This window comes from Gopherus evgoodei, chromosome 4 (assembly GCF_007399415.2).
Source record: "Gopherus evgoodei ecotype Sinaloan lineage chromosome 4, rGopEvg1_v1.p, whole genome shotgun sequence".
Lineage (NCBI taxonomy): Eukaryota > Metazoa > Chordata > Testudines > Testudinidae > Gopherus > Gopherus evgoodei.
The window spans coordinates 51175088-51190112 of record NC_044325.1 but is presented as its reverse complement, the minus strand read 5'-3'; the positions used below and the strand labels follow the sequence as shown (position 1 = coordinate 51190112).

Below are 15025 nucleotides of genomic sequence, written 5' to 3'. Positions count from 1 at the left end.
GTAATAGCAGATAATCTGCAAGAGTGTACCTAAAGGCTCAGTCAAGAAACAGGAGTGGGGAGGGGAGTGAATGATCAGTGGCAACTGATGAGAGTGCAGCTGCAAGCAGCGAGAGACTCTGAAACGCTGCGGGGTGAAGCCCAGAGCAGTCTTCAGGAGCCTGCGGGCTGGACGTACGGGAGACAACAGCAGCTGGAGCGCACTTAAGGGGAGTCTGCGAGCAGCAAGAGGGGAGGGCGCTGAATGTGCAAGCAATGGGAAGGCACATGGAGAATGGGGGAGACGGCTGAGGGAAGAAACAGGGCGCAGCAGCGGAGAGCACTTCAGGGAAGTTGCGGAGCAGCAGGGTGAAGACAAACAGAGCAGTGTGATAGCAATCTTCGGTAGGGGAGGGGCAGCAGAGAAGCAGGAGCACGAACACAGGGGATACAGGGAGAGGCAGCAGAGAGGTGTAAGGAAGGGCTGGAGAGACACCCCCAAAAAAAGGGAGAGAAGCGGCAAAGGGTTTTGGAGGTTACACAGGGGGAGAAACAGCAAGGGGTTACAACAGGGAGACACGGGGAAGTACACAGGGGGGAGATTGGAGCAGGGGAAAAACAGACACGGGAAAGTTTAGGGACAGCGGGAAGACGAATTCAAACAGCAAAAACCTTATCTATCGTTTAACTTAATCAAATTTATATAAAATGACAAGCATCTTATACAAAGTAACAAAACAGGTACAGAATACGACCAGGCAATGGCTTTTTAAAATCTATCTTAACCAGCGACTAGGCAAAACAACAAATATCACAATTCTAAGCAAACTATAACAAGCAACTATACGGAGCAACAAAACAGCAACTATAGCAAGGCAGGTGAAACTTACAAGCGCTACAATCTTAGCAAACTATGACTTATTAAACTAAAAAGCAAAACCTATGGTGCACCTTATGCTATGGGGAAGTCATAGAGGGCAGAGTAGTATGTGCCCAGGATACAACTCCCAAGGCAGCCCCCCAAGGAAGCCAAGGGATGGTGGCTGCAGCAGTGGATATGGCTGAAAGCAGTGAGCCCCGAAGCAAAGCCCACAGGAGCAGAGCTTAGCGGCGGCACAAACTTATTTTTAGCGGCAAAGCGCCGTGGAGTTTAAGAGAGGTTTTAAGACACAGACCAAGGTTTCACTTGAGTCTGTGCGCTGGGGAAACAGAGCCAGCAGCTAAAATAATAAAATAAAAGTATAGAAAGTTTCACAGAGGGATTCTTACCAGTCCCCAAGGTAGCAGCAAAGGCAGAAGGAGCAACAACATCAGAAGAAGCAAGGAGGGCTTGGTACGGTCTTGATAATCAAGAGATCTCTCAGGCAGCAATTCGTTCTTTGGGGGGGGGGTGTTAAAAAACAGGGGTACGCTCAACAATAAAACGAGAGCAGAGAAAGGACCCCCCAGAACCCCTGGCTGATCAGACCAGGCAGCAATGCAGGAACCTTTCCGATGTTTGTTTTAAAAATGCCTGTTTTTAAAGGCAGACTCAGGCAGTTTCCCGCCAGTAATCCTGATAGGCTCCCTCTGTCACAGGGGAGGAGACACAGGGAAAAACTGCAGGTGAGCACAGAGACGTGCCTGGGCAGAGTCCTGAACAATAGGTGTGAGTTCACACCTCAGGACTCAAAAGCACATGAGGCCTATGACTCATGCCCAGGATCTTAAAAACACATTAGGTCTTGCAGCTTTGGACATTGCCTACCCTACACAAAGCCCAGGTTTAACAAGGTGATAACAGGACCAACCCTTTGAACAGGGCAGTGGTCCCACTTAGCATGCAGCACAAGTGGCCATCCCTTTGAGAAGGGCAATGGCCCTTGGTAAACAACTTAAGGGGCCCTCCCTTTGAGAAGGGCAGTGGCCCTGGTAAACAACTTAACAGCCAGGGAGGGGCAGCCACAGGAGGAGAACAAAAACAAAATGGAGTATGGGGACAGCTGTAAGAAACAAAATGGAGTAGGGGGATAGCTGTAACAGACAGTAAACAGGATGAAATTCAATAAGGACAAATGCAAAGTGCTCCATTCAGGAAGGATCAGTTGCACATATACAAAATGGGAAATTACTGCCTAAGAAGGAGTATTGTGGAAAGGGATCTGGGGAGGTCACAGTGGACCACAAGCTAAATATGAGACAACAGTGTAACACTGTTGTAAAAAAAGCGAATATCCTTCTGGGATGTATTAGCAGGAGTGTTGTAAGCAAGACACAAGAAGTAATTCTTCTGCTTTACTCCACGATGATTAGACCTCAACTGGAGTACTGAGTCCAGTTCTGGGCGCCACATTTCAGGAAGAATGTGGACAAACTGGAGTCCAGAGAAGAGTGACAAAAATGATTAAAGGTCTATAAAATATGACCTATGAGGGAAGATTGAAAAAAATGGGATTAGTCTGGAAAAGAGAAGACTGAGAGTGGACATGATAATAGTTTTCAAGTATGTAAAAGGTTGTTACAAGGAGGAGGAAGAAAAATTGTTTTTCTTGGCTGCTGAGGATAGGACAAGAAGCAATGGGCCTAAACTGCAGGAAGGAAGGTTTAGGTTGGACATTAGGAAAATTTAGCCATTCTTCTGCACTGGAACCACTGGGTCTTCACAGAAGTCATAACTCATGATAACTTAGCAAGCAGTAATATTCCTCATCTGAACAAATAGAGTGGGTAATAAAATAGTGAAAAATAGTCATTATAAACCAAGGAAATGCAGATGTAACTGCGTGTCAAACTAAAAAAGACAAATAAGTAGCCATGTCAGCTGGGATCAGACTGAGATTAAACAAATGCAGTAAAGACTTTTTCAATCAGGTTTGAACTCAAGAATTACTTCTACCCAGAAGTTATAAGTTCTCTTTCTCTCACACATACACACTACACATATCCTTCCTGAAAGCTATTTGAAGCATCTGTTGCCTAAAACAAAATCTGTATCCAAAAGAATAGTGACTCAATTTTGTAATGCTTAGAAAGCGTGTATTAATGGCCAGGTAACTGCCTGACTTCCTTCAAAGAGGACTGATGTTTCTCCATCCAATATGAATCACTGCCAGAATGAGCGCCCGCAATCTCAAAAGGGTTTCTTGTATTGTTGTTTTATCTTCCTGAAAATGGGATAATATGATCATCTGGAAAAGTAGGGTTTAAAGGATTATGCTGTCTTTTTGTTGGATTTCCAAAGAACACAATGAAGACATCAACTTTCTCCACAAACTCAAGTGCTTTAGGTAGAAACCTAAAATGAAAATGTACTTGTAAAGACTTATGACCAAAAATCAGAAAGCAATTGTGTGCTGGAGGCAGAACTCTGTGTGTTCTGAAATTGGTGGTGGTTAAGGCTGGTCTGTGGGAATTGAAAATAAAGATCTATAAAAGGACTAAATGAATCTCATTTCACTTAACTTTCTTGCCAAAGTTAAAGCCATGAGAATGGACTAGAGAGTCAAATATAAGGAGATATCATTGAGCATCTGAAAATATCTTTAATCGGGGCTTGTAATGTCACTCCTTGACACCATCCACCTTTAGATTGCCCTAGCAATGGACAAGGTAAGCAACAACAACAAAAGCAAGAAATACAGTGAAACAAGTTGAGTGATAGAAGTGACTTGACAAGGTGTAGGGAGGAGTATCTGTAAATTCTACACTGGGTTTCTCATCCCAGAAGGAAAGGTAGGTTGAAATAAAGAAATTGTCATAAAGCAGGATGAAGGCCTCCTGCAAGGAGACTTCACTCAACAGTTTAATTCCTTTGTAAAAAGTAAGACTTACATGATGTTAGCTTTCTTAATAAAAGTAAAGATAAATAAATACTCTTCCCACTCTGGAATGCTACAGGATTATAAATCAATTAATATTTTTCCAGGGACCTCTTGAGAATCTAGGTTTTTATTAGGGTCAGTCCTGATTGTGACTTGCAGATTACAATCAAGGGGAGGAAACACTGGTATTAACAAACTCATATATTGAGCTACTCGACCACTGCTGCATAACTCAGCAAAACATTGTTCGTATACACCAAAAAGTGGGCAGGCTACATTAGGCCACACTAGCTATGGATACATGAGCTCTGAGAGGGAGAAATAAATAATAATCTGTTCCTATTTTACTGTTGTTCTTAACTTTGATTCGTCATTTCAGAAATTACCTAGGAGAAACCAAGAAGGGTTGTTGGAGTTTGGTTCGTTTTTTAAATCAGAAGGTGTTGGGGACTGATTAAAAGGAAAGGATGCAGATGCTAAGATCCCCCCTTAAGCATAGGAGATAAATCAAGCTGGCTACCTGTAGGATACTACACACCAAACTCTTGTCCCTGCAAATTTTCTTAGTTTGGAATATCAATGCAGAAAGAAAATAAAGATGATAGAAAATAGCTAGAAATTTGTTTTGCTAACTAACCCGGTCTTTTTATAATCTGCTTTGAGCCTAAAGACATGCAGCCGTGGAAAGAATTACTGGCCCTGGAGGTTAGATATAGTGTAGGCACAGGGGAAAAAAATACATTGTTGCCTCCTGAAACCCTAGGGACCAAAAAACCCCACCATATGGTTTTTCATTTTTGTGACTTCAACTTATTTGCGGGCTTTGTGGTATAATTCAGATCCTGGTGGAGGAGCAACTGAAAGTGTTGCTTTGAAACTGATCTGCTGTCCCCAAGATGATCCCAGACCGATTGCCAAAAACATAGCTGCTGTAACTAAGGGTGCTGCCACACCCCCTGGCTTGATGTAGTCTCCATTATGTACATGGTTTACAGATTTTAACAGTTTGGTTAAATGGCTCTCAGTACGCCCACTATAAAAACTATTCTAGCACCCCTGGCCAGCAAAGTACAGTATTGTTCACCTTGGAATCATGGCAGTGATCTTGAAGGGGAGAAAGACTGGTCTTCAGATGATAAAACTGTCTGGATGAATACCAAAGAGCATCTGCAGTTAAATTGCTGACTGCAGGAGCAAATAAAATGTGGGGAAAATAAACAACAGTTCTTTCATCTTCCACTGGAGCTGTTCAACACCATTTGTGAGGGATCAACACTATGGGAAACCTCTGGTGCTAAGAGATTATCCATTAATTAGGATTTCTGGCCAGGGCAGTGGATACAACATAGGAGAAATTAACATTGACGCTCTAGCAATGGAAAATGAGCTATCCTTTGCCATTACACAGTGTAGGTCAAAGGGACTCTTTTGCTCTCACATAATCAGGGAATTAGGATTTTTAGCCAGGTGAAAGGACTGATTCTCTTTTCTGAGACCGCTCCAGTGGTTGTAAAGGACCTAGATATTTTTAGGATTCATGAGTGATGCATCACTGTTCCTTCTTCCTCCATGCTAAAAGCATTGCCCTCACAATGCTCTCAACTGCCCATACTGATGAGTGAGATTCAAAGGTTAACCTCAAACCTTAACTCTAGTTTCCAAGTGGCAGCACAGTGTGCTAATCATTGAGCCATTGGGATAGCCCTCTAGGGCATTCTTCTAATAGTTTTTTTAGTTCTTCTACTGATGTCCTTATACATCTTTTATGATTTCGATAGTGATGCTACTTTCCCCAGGCATTTTCCTTCTATCTTCTTCTTTACTTGTGTTTCCTGCTTAGAATATATGGATGGCTATCTTAATCTCTCCCTCATTCCCCGTGCATCCTTTTAGAAAAGAATTTTCTGTCCTCCTCTCTCCTAGCCCTGGTACCCTGAATATATATCAAGGAATTCTACAGATGGAAAATATTTGAGTACTTCCTATTTGAGTTTTGATGGCTTTTTTTCCTGACTTTTAACATTCACTGTTTAGAAATTTTGGCAATTAATTCATCTTTGACTACTAGCGGTAAATATGCCCAATGGCTTGTGATGAGATGTTAGATGAGGTGGGATCTGAGTTACTACAGAGAATTCTTTCCTGGGTGTCTGACTGGTGAGTCCTGCCCACATGCTCAGAGTTTAGCTGATCGCCATATTTGGGGTCGGGAAGGAATTTTCCTCCAGGGCAGACTGGCAGAAGCCCTGGAGATTTTTTGTCTTCCTCTGCAGCGTGGGGCACAGGTCACTTGCTGGAAGATTCTCTGCACTTTGAAGTCTTTAAACCATGATTTGAGGACTTCAGTGGCTCAGACACAGGTCTGATACAGGAGTGGGTGGGTGAGATTCTGTGGCCTGTGTTGTGCAGGAGGTCAGACTAGATGATCATAATAGTCCCTTCTGACCTTAAAGTCTATGATTCTATGAAATATGTTATTTTTCAGATGAACAGTCAATTCTTTCCTCGTAAAATTAAACAGAATGTATGTATATTTTATACTGAGATCATTATTTTTACACTGGAATGAAAACAAAATGTAGCACATGACATCATTTGAGGGAGAAAATTATATTCTCTGATATAGTTCTGGAAAGAAATCATATTTTTTTATTAACTGCTCTTTTCTAATGTGCACTGCTGATAAACAGTGAAAGGAAATTCTTCATTCCTAATTATATATTCCTCTATCAGTATACATATATTAACTCCTTTGGGAATAACTTTAGCAATATAACTTGAGATATGAGGTAGCTGATATGTATAGTATTAATACGGAAAATGTTTTCATTGTATGTATGTTATAAAGCTCTTGGAATATTACAAGCAATGAAAGTACAGGTCAGTTAGTCTTCTTCTCCCTACTCTGCCCATAATTTTTCCTTACATGGGCTATCTTCTCCTGTTTCATCTTCTCTGCTATTTTCTTTTCCATTCTCTATATCCATTCACTGTCATGAAGTGTAGCCTTTGAATGTCCAGTGCTTCACAATAATAATACATATTGGTTGCAGCAGCTGATACAGCAGTCAGTGGACACTTGTAAAGATGGGGAGTTGTAAAATAATAAATTGAATATTTAATACCTATACAGAAGACATGGACTTTATCTACCCTTAATGGGTGGGGGAGGCTGATTACTCATTCATAGCTACACCACTTATGAATGATGAGGTCACCCCTATCTCATGAAGATAAATGCCATATCCTGTTATGACATATTCCTTTTATATAAAATTAGTTTAATTTTCTCACTAGTGAGGAATCAGTATAACTAAAAAAAAAAAATTCAACACTGCAGTGATAAAGGCATTTTTCTACTGTAGTTCATTATGTAGACTATTTTCATTTTATTTTATTTCTGTTCTGTTTTGTTCTATTTTATCCTGTTCTATGTATACTATTTTACTCTCCGCTTAAATGATATCTGACTAAAGTGAAGCAAAAATTAGATGATACAATGAAGCTTTGTAGCATTCTCTCTAGTACCTGTCATAGGCTCCTTCCAACAGCAGATAATGAAAATTCAAAGTCAAACCATTTAACTTTAAGTAAATGGAAATGCATTTCCAGAGAAGAGATTTTTTTTCACCTGTGAAAGAAAGGAACTGTAGTACACTGACAATGAGGATAAAGATATAACTTATAATTGTGAGAGATAGGTATATGTAATGTATAAATATTCAATGTTGTTATATTACACACTGTCATGTGTTTTTAATTTTTAGCTTTACTGTGTTTTTGCCATATCAGTGGAAGATCTACAGCATATTATAAGAAACACCATTACTGTACCTGAACATCTTTGAGCTCAATCAATACCAAAGCAACTTGCAGACTATCTTATAATAGTGTACTGAATTGAGACAAAAAGAATATCACTCAAGAACCAGAATCTAGCAATAATTGGGGAGTGATGAAAAATAAACTAACTTAAAAAAATGATAGGGCCTGATTCTCCTTCCCCTTACACAGTTATGCTCGTGTAAAACTAGTGAAAATGGGAGGAGAATTGGGCCCACAGTACTGAACTTGGGGCAGACAGATAGGAGTATAAATCCCACATTGAACATTTTCACTCAAGTTTTAGATAAGATTCAAATAGCAGAGATTCACTCTTTGCTTTACTATGCTACTGTTAATTGTGGGGGAAACGCAATAAACAATTAAACGCACTACTTTACAATCATGGTTTAACATTTGTAGTTGATATTCTTTTAAGGACTTTGAAACAATGGCTCTGCATGTTGTAGACATTACAAACCTGAGACTGAATCCTGCTATTCTTACTCATATGGGTAGTTCTACTGACTTCAGTGGGGCTACTTGTGGGGCTTCTGGATGTGGCTTTTGCTGTGCTTAAGTAGTTAAATAAGTGATACAGTCAGTAGTCATAAAATATTGTGTAAAATATGCAAAGAGAATCCAGTCCTGCACCCACTGAAGTCAATCACAAAACTACTGGTTTCAGCGGTGCAAGCTCAGGACCCCCATGTGTGACTTCTACTGCTGGGGAAATTCTGCGCCACTGCACATGCACAGAATTCATACCCCCTGCAGATTTATTTGTTTTCCCCCAGAAAAATGATTTTCTGACAGGGAAGCAAAGGGAAGCTGCAAGAGCAATCATGTACAACTCCCTAGCAGAGCAGGTACATGGTTTCAGGCACCCAGAGGAAAGGTAAATCATCCCAGGTCTGGGGACACCCAAGCCAGTGGCTCCCACCTTGAGCCGGGACCAGCTGCTAATCTCAGCTTGGCTGGAGGCAGGAGAAGATGGGACTTCTTCTTCCCCTGCAAGGAGTGACTGGGGCTGTGTCCGACCCACCCCCAGAAACTTCCCCCAGCTGCAGGAAGTTCAGCATCCTCCTCTGCTTCCTGCCCCCATTGCTCCTCAGCTGTAGGGGGGAGTGGTCACTGTATGGGGAGCTGCTCCCCCATCCACCCAACCCCTGTGCATCCAGACCTTCCATACTCAGACACTCCTGCCAAGCCTCATCCAGAACCCCCTTCATACCTGAACCCCACCCCACTGAACATCAACCCCTGCATTTGGAGCCCCGCTGCATACAGACCCCTGCCTCCGGACCCCCACCCCTGCACCCAGACCACCCCCCACTGAGCTCCCTGCATTCATACCCCAACCCTGATGCCCCACCCCTGCACCACTCTGAGTCTCCACATCCAGACCCCCACCTCACTGATCCCCAACTAGCTACACTCAGACCTCCCACCCCACCAAGCCTCATTCCCCCAGTGCCCAGATGGCCACCTTCCCCCACTGAGATACTCACACTTAGACCGCACTGCTGAGCCCCAACCACCTTCACCTGGAAGCCCCTGCAGAGTCCCATTGCTCCTGCATCTGAAACCTTCCCTAACAAGCCTGTGTGCATCCAGATCTCCTCACACCTAGACCCTCCCACTGAGCTGCCTGCACCCAGATTGTGCTACACAGAATCCTCTCACCCCACACCTGGATCCTCCCCACACTTGGATTCTGCTGGGATGAGCCTGCCCTACATCCGGTGAGCCTGGCGCAGCGAGGCGGGACCCCAGGGTATTTCTGGGGCAGGCCCAGGCCTTGTGCTGTGTAACGGTCAGGTGCAGCATCACCACTGAGTCCATGTCCTGGGGGGGGGGGGCGGCCTACAGGGTGATCTCCCACCTTCAGCAAGCCAGTGACCTGTGTTCCCCACTGCCATGCTGGAGCCTCTGCATTTATTTATTGACAAATAAAACTTGCAAAATTTTAAATTATTGTGCACAGAATTTTTAATTTTTTGGTGCAAAATTTTAATTTTTTTTGGCACAGCATGCCTTTGGGAGTAGACTTCTAACTAAGACAAGCTTTGGCCATCTTAGCCAAACACTAGCTCTCTGTGTCTCAGTTGTTGCCTTTGGATCGTGAAAATATGGTTACAGTACCCAGAGTGACAATCAAAGGATGGAGACCTCTGAATGATTAAGTCCACTCTAATGCCTGGAGACAAGTTGGCAGAAAAAACTACTATAATGGACTGAGAATTTCAAAATTGACTATGTGGGCGCATTTAAATTCCTTTCTGTGTTTATTCCATAACCAATTAAGAGTGGTAGCCTATATTCATGCCAGTCTTGTACTGTGTTGTAAGAAAAAGGAAAGGCACTATTCAGAAGTCTTTAATCATTCCTCCAGCCATTTATTGACCTGCTTTCTAAAGGCCATATACAGTCCTTGATCTGCATGCAAAATTCCTATTGACAAAATTGGGAGGGCCATGGGCAAATGGAGGATAGTTTATAAACCTTGCATTTTAAATATGTTGATTACAAAGAAGAAACAAACATCAGCAGTAATTTAAAAACAATGTGAACATCTTTATTTAAAACTGTTCTTTAAACCTGGAGTTGGAATAACATTCTCTCCTCCCTCAGCTATCCAACCTATACTTTTTCAGTAAGTCTTTACATTTAACACTCAAACAATTGATGTCCCTCTGGTATAAACAGGATAGATAATGAATATAAGTGGGATAGAAAATTAATCCTACTTGTGAGGAGAGAGACAGTCATAATTCACTTAGGCTTCTCAGCTCTTACGTTATGAGGTCTTCAGCTAACTCACGGAATCCATTCCACATCCCACAGATGCTCATTATGAATTCTTTTTATGTGCAACATGTGGGGACTAACCAGTTTCATATCTCCTGGTATTAGCGGCAGTCCAAAGAATTCTGTATTAAAACAGAACGCAAACACAGATGCTATTTAATACAAAAGGATTGAATGCAGTCTCTGTTTTAATATAAAGTTGATGTGTCTTAATTTGGTTTCAAACAAAAATAGTCAAAATGAAGAGGATATTTGGACTAAGGGCCAGTTTAAGATTCATAGAGGGTGAGCTGCATTGGGTGAAAGGAGATATACTGCCAGGACAAGAGTAGCTTTGCCAGTGGAAGCTAGGAGCACAATGCTTCTAGAGTGGTGGGCCAGGCTGCAAAAGTACAGCAAGCAGATCTCACAGTGCAATTGTCATAATGTGACTTGAGTTTGTCTATAGGGCATCCCAGGGTTGAACGTGAGCTGCCAACCTGAGTTGCTGTGCCTTCACTGTTATTTTAACCCAGGTGAGCTAATCTGAATTGAGAACACCCTTTTTTGCAGTGGAGACATACCATGAGTGGTGCCATTAGGGTTAGCAGCTCTGTCCTCAGGGAGCACAGACAGGTAGAGTATGAATGCTGCTTGTGGACCCCACACTAGCATCATGTGTGTGTGCTTCATTCCCTTGGCTAGCGGGGAACAGGCTAACATGAGAGCTACTCCTTCAGGTCTGCCTTATGGATCTGATGGGCCTGGGCTCCAAATCCCCAGAGGAGGAGGGTGGTGTATGGACAATACCCCTGGACAGAAAAGCGATGGGGAGGAAAGGCTTTTCCTCCTCTCTTCCCTTAATATTCCTGACTGGAAGTGTTGAATGCACTGCAGTTTGTATGGAACCCTGGCAAACTAATGCCAGGTTGCTTAGACTGAGTAACTTTAGTGCAGTGAGGGGACAGCATTTGGGCCAAGTGCCCCCAGTTATTTTCTCGGTGTCAGGGTGAGGCTGGGTTAGTAGATTTGATGTAGGGGCTACGGGCTTTTCTGGGTGCTTTTTGCAAGGCTTCTGCATTCCTCCATACTAGGACAAGGGCTTTCCCAAAAGCCTGTCTCTGTTAAGAAAGGAAGGGTTCTGTTGCGGGCTTGTGGTTCGCCGCCTGCCTTCCCTCCCTCCCTCCTCCCCCCCGCACCCCCTCCTGACGTCTTGGCCGCTACGCAGGCTGCTGCTCTTTCCTCGCCTGGCTCAAAGGGTTAAGTAGGTGAAGCGCCGCACCAGCCCTGAGCTTTGGCCGCCGATTGGCTGCGAGGCGAGCAGCCCAGGCCCGCAGCGCCGGTGGTTAACGCGCGGGGAGTCAATCAGCAGCGCGGCGAGAGCAAGTTGTTGCTCCCTCATTGACTCCTGGCGCCTGCGAGATGCAGGAGGGTGGGAATGACACGGGGCGGGGGCTGCTCTGCGCATTCCAACACCTCGCACTGCACCGCCGGCTGCTGCTGCTGCGCCCTGAGAAGCACCACAAGGCTGCACAGCGTGGCTCGGGGCGCGCACACATGCACAGCAGCCGTTAAACCCAAGCAAACCCGGGTTTGAGTGGAGAATCACTTTGCAGCGGGGAAGCGGGGCAAGGCAAATCCACCCTCCTCAGTGGGGGGAGGAATTGCGCCCACTCCTACCCATGGTGCACAAAGGAGCTGTAAATCTACAGACGCTTTTTCCTCTCTGATATAAAGCAGTTTGCATTAAAGGGACACCAAAGACGAGCCACCTTCCTCACTATTGTTATTGTTTGCTCCTGCTGCTCTGTGGTATAAATTTGCTAAGGGTTCTTGCACACCTCTCAGCGGTATAATTGATATGTTGAAGCAGCAATGAGGATCACTGCGCGCACGCACACAATCACACACCTTACAAGTTTGAGTAGAAATAACATTGCTGCACACTAGGAGGGGAGGAGAGTCAGTTCCCTATAATAGAGAACAAACTCTGCCATTGCACAAAAGCGGCGCATTTCCTCACTTGTGAAAACCGTCCCCTCATAGAAAGTGGCGGGGGCAGCAAGTTACCAAGAGCAAGAACTTGGGCAGCAACAATCCTCCACTCTTACTTCTTTCTTTAGGACTCTGGGAGCTGGGATATTTCCTCCCCTCTTCTCCCCCGCGCTGTTGGCTCGAGCCCAGGCTGTGGTCAGCAGTGCTTATTATTACTTCATTGAGACAGAGAAATCCTCCAAGACTTGCATTTTGGGAGGAGGGGTGGGGGAGAGGGAGGACGGGGGAAAAAAGGCAACATTTGCTGCTCATCATTTTCACTGCACCGCTAAAGTAATTGCGCCTCCCTGTTCTCTCTCTCTCCCTACTTAGCTCGGATTTTCTGGTATAACCTCAGCTTCAGTGGTATTATTAGCTACACCTTCCTTTGGCAGTGCTGACCCCCCCCCCCCCCAAATCCTCACACGCTGCATGTTTGCAAATCGGTAAAATATCTCCCCCCTCCCTTTACCCCCCCATCCTTCCCTCCCCCCAACTCCTCTCAATCTCAGCCCAGCAGCTCAGATCAAAGCGCCTTCCCTCACTCACAGTGGCCGCCGCTCACTAATGGGATTGCAGTGTGCCTGGCTCTGCTGCTGCAGCCGCCGGAGGGAGAGGAGCTGCTGTACCTCTTCGCCGAGACTCGCTGGGTGCTGAGCCGCGGGGATGATCAGGATCTTCCCGGATTTCAGCGTGCAGGTGACTGCGGCGGCGGCCGGTGGGGCGGCCGGGGGAGTGCCGGCCGGGCCAGGCATGGGGAGAGCCAGCACCGCAGCCAACGGCAACCCACAAAACGTTCAGGGCATCACTTCCTACCAACAACGGTGAGTGCAGGTCAAAAAAGGGTGTGTGTGAGGCTCCCTCACTTGCTTTTCTTTGTGCTTTTGTGTTTCTTTTCTTTTTTTCCCCCGCTGTTGGTAGCTCTTTGGGTGTAAACATTCAGGCTGTTTTAAAATGCACCGAGATGTAAACAAAATCTTCTAGCTGTATCTTGAATGAGTTGGAAAGCAGCAATGGGGGGTGATGGTGGGGGGGGGTGAGTTCCCTGGCATCTTAGCTTGGCTACTGCAAAGTTTGGGATCCCGTTCGCTCTTCCCCGCTAGAGAGGAATTTCTCAATGTCAATGCCTTGTGCAAATCCCACTGTGTGGCAGCCTGGGGGATAATTGATCACGATGTGTTGATTGATAATTTGTTTTCGACAAAGAAACAATTTTCACTTGGAGCTGCACGCTTGCAGGTCCACATTGTAGTGTTATCATGTCACCTGTTAGTACAGGGAAATATAGCATGAAACCCTAAATGCACGCAGCACTGTGGAGTATTCATCTTAATTGCATTCTGAACTTTCTCTTTGATATTCTTTGCTACTAGCAAATGAGAACAAAAATGTACTCCCCACTAATTGACAAAAATAAGTCTAGATTGAAATCTGAACAATTTCGATTTTAAAATAAAATAAAAATATTATAGTTCCAAACATCTGTGCTTCCAGTTTTGCATTAAATTAAATATTGGGGTAAAAATGGTGTGTAACCACAAATAGCCAACACCTCTAACTACATATAATGAATATATTAGTGCATATAATGAATACGTTTTTACCTTTAAGTTTTACCAGTAAGTTTTTACCTTTATATTTAAAACTTCACTGGTTTGGAAACTCTTGTTTTGAACCACCGGTAGTTAAACTGGTAAGATTTCGATAATCGATCATTGCCTGCTTTGTTGTTCACCAACTTTGAGTTGCCTAACCCACTAGGATAAGTTTTGGAAAACACATGGGTGTGTTTTCCATTTGATGCCCGATTGTAGAAATTTTCTGGACGTGACTTTTGAAGGCTTTATTTCGTAAAAAGTAGTATAAAATTGATATTGCAGTTTGATGATCTCTAAGAACTTTCCTTACTAAGGAACATTTGAAATGAAATATCAGCCTTCTTTTGCTCAAATACACGAACCTATTATATAAAAGAACTGGAACGTGACAGATATAAAGAATGGGAAAAAGTTGGATGAGTATTTTCCTTTAATGGGTTATGATTTTTGTCACTTATAAAGTATTAAAATTCTAAGGGAAACTGACGGTCATTTTAACTAGCAAGTACAGACAACTGTCACAATAATTTAGTCTATGAAGTGGGGAAGTCAAGGGTCAGAAATGTCAGATTGACTTTTAAATAAATGAAAGAGACCTCTGGAGGGCTAAGCTATACAGAAATATTATGGACAAAGCAGCTTGTGAAATTTTAGTACTTCAGTTAGATTTTAATAGCTGGGTTTTTGTCAGTCAGTAATCAGGAAAAAGTTATAACAACTCCTCTCTGATAAACTACCAATACCAGTGAACCAAATATTGTTGACTAAATATATAGTCAAATATTAACAATAATGAGACTCCAGTCCAGTACTAAATTTATGCTTTGCATAATTTTCCAAATGTTAGGTAACTATTAGTTTTATAGACTAAACCTATGCCTTTAATTTGAATGATGTTTCAACTTGTTATACTGAAATGGTTTACAAATGTACCAAAACATTGGTATCATTTTTATGCTCATTGCAAAAATCCAAGATGACAGCTCTTAACTTTTTTTTTCTG

At 43.4% G+C, this 15025-nt stretch overlaps 1 protein-coding gene across 2 annotated transcripts in view; it reads left to right on the top strand.

Annotated features, from left to right (window-relative positions):
* The first annotated feature begins 12661 nt into the window (after positions 1 to 12661).
* Positions 12662 to 15025, top strand: part of NPAS3 (neuronal PAS domain protein 3) — an 858327-nt gene continuing 855963 nt past the window's right edge. For both annotated transcript variants that reach the window (XM_030559309.1, XM_030559308.1), the window contains exon 1: positions 12662 to 13248. In XM_030559309.1, the coding sequence (XP_030415169.1) occupies positions 13091 to 13248 (158 nt within the window). In that variant the 5' untranslated portion in view covers positions 12662 to 13090. The remainder of the gene's footprint in view (positions 13249 to 15025) is intronic.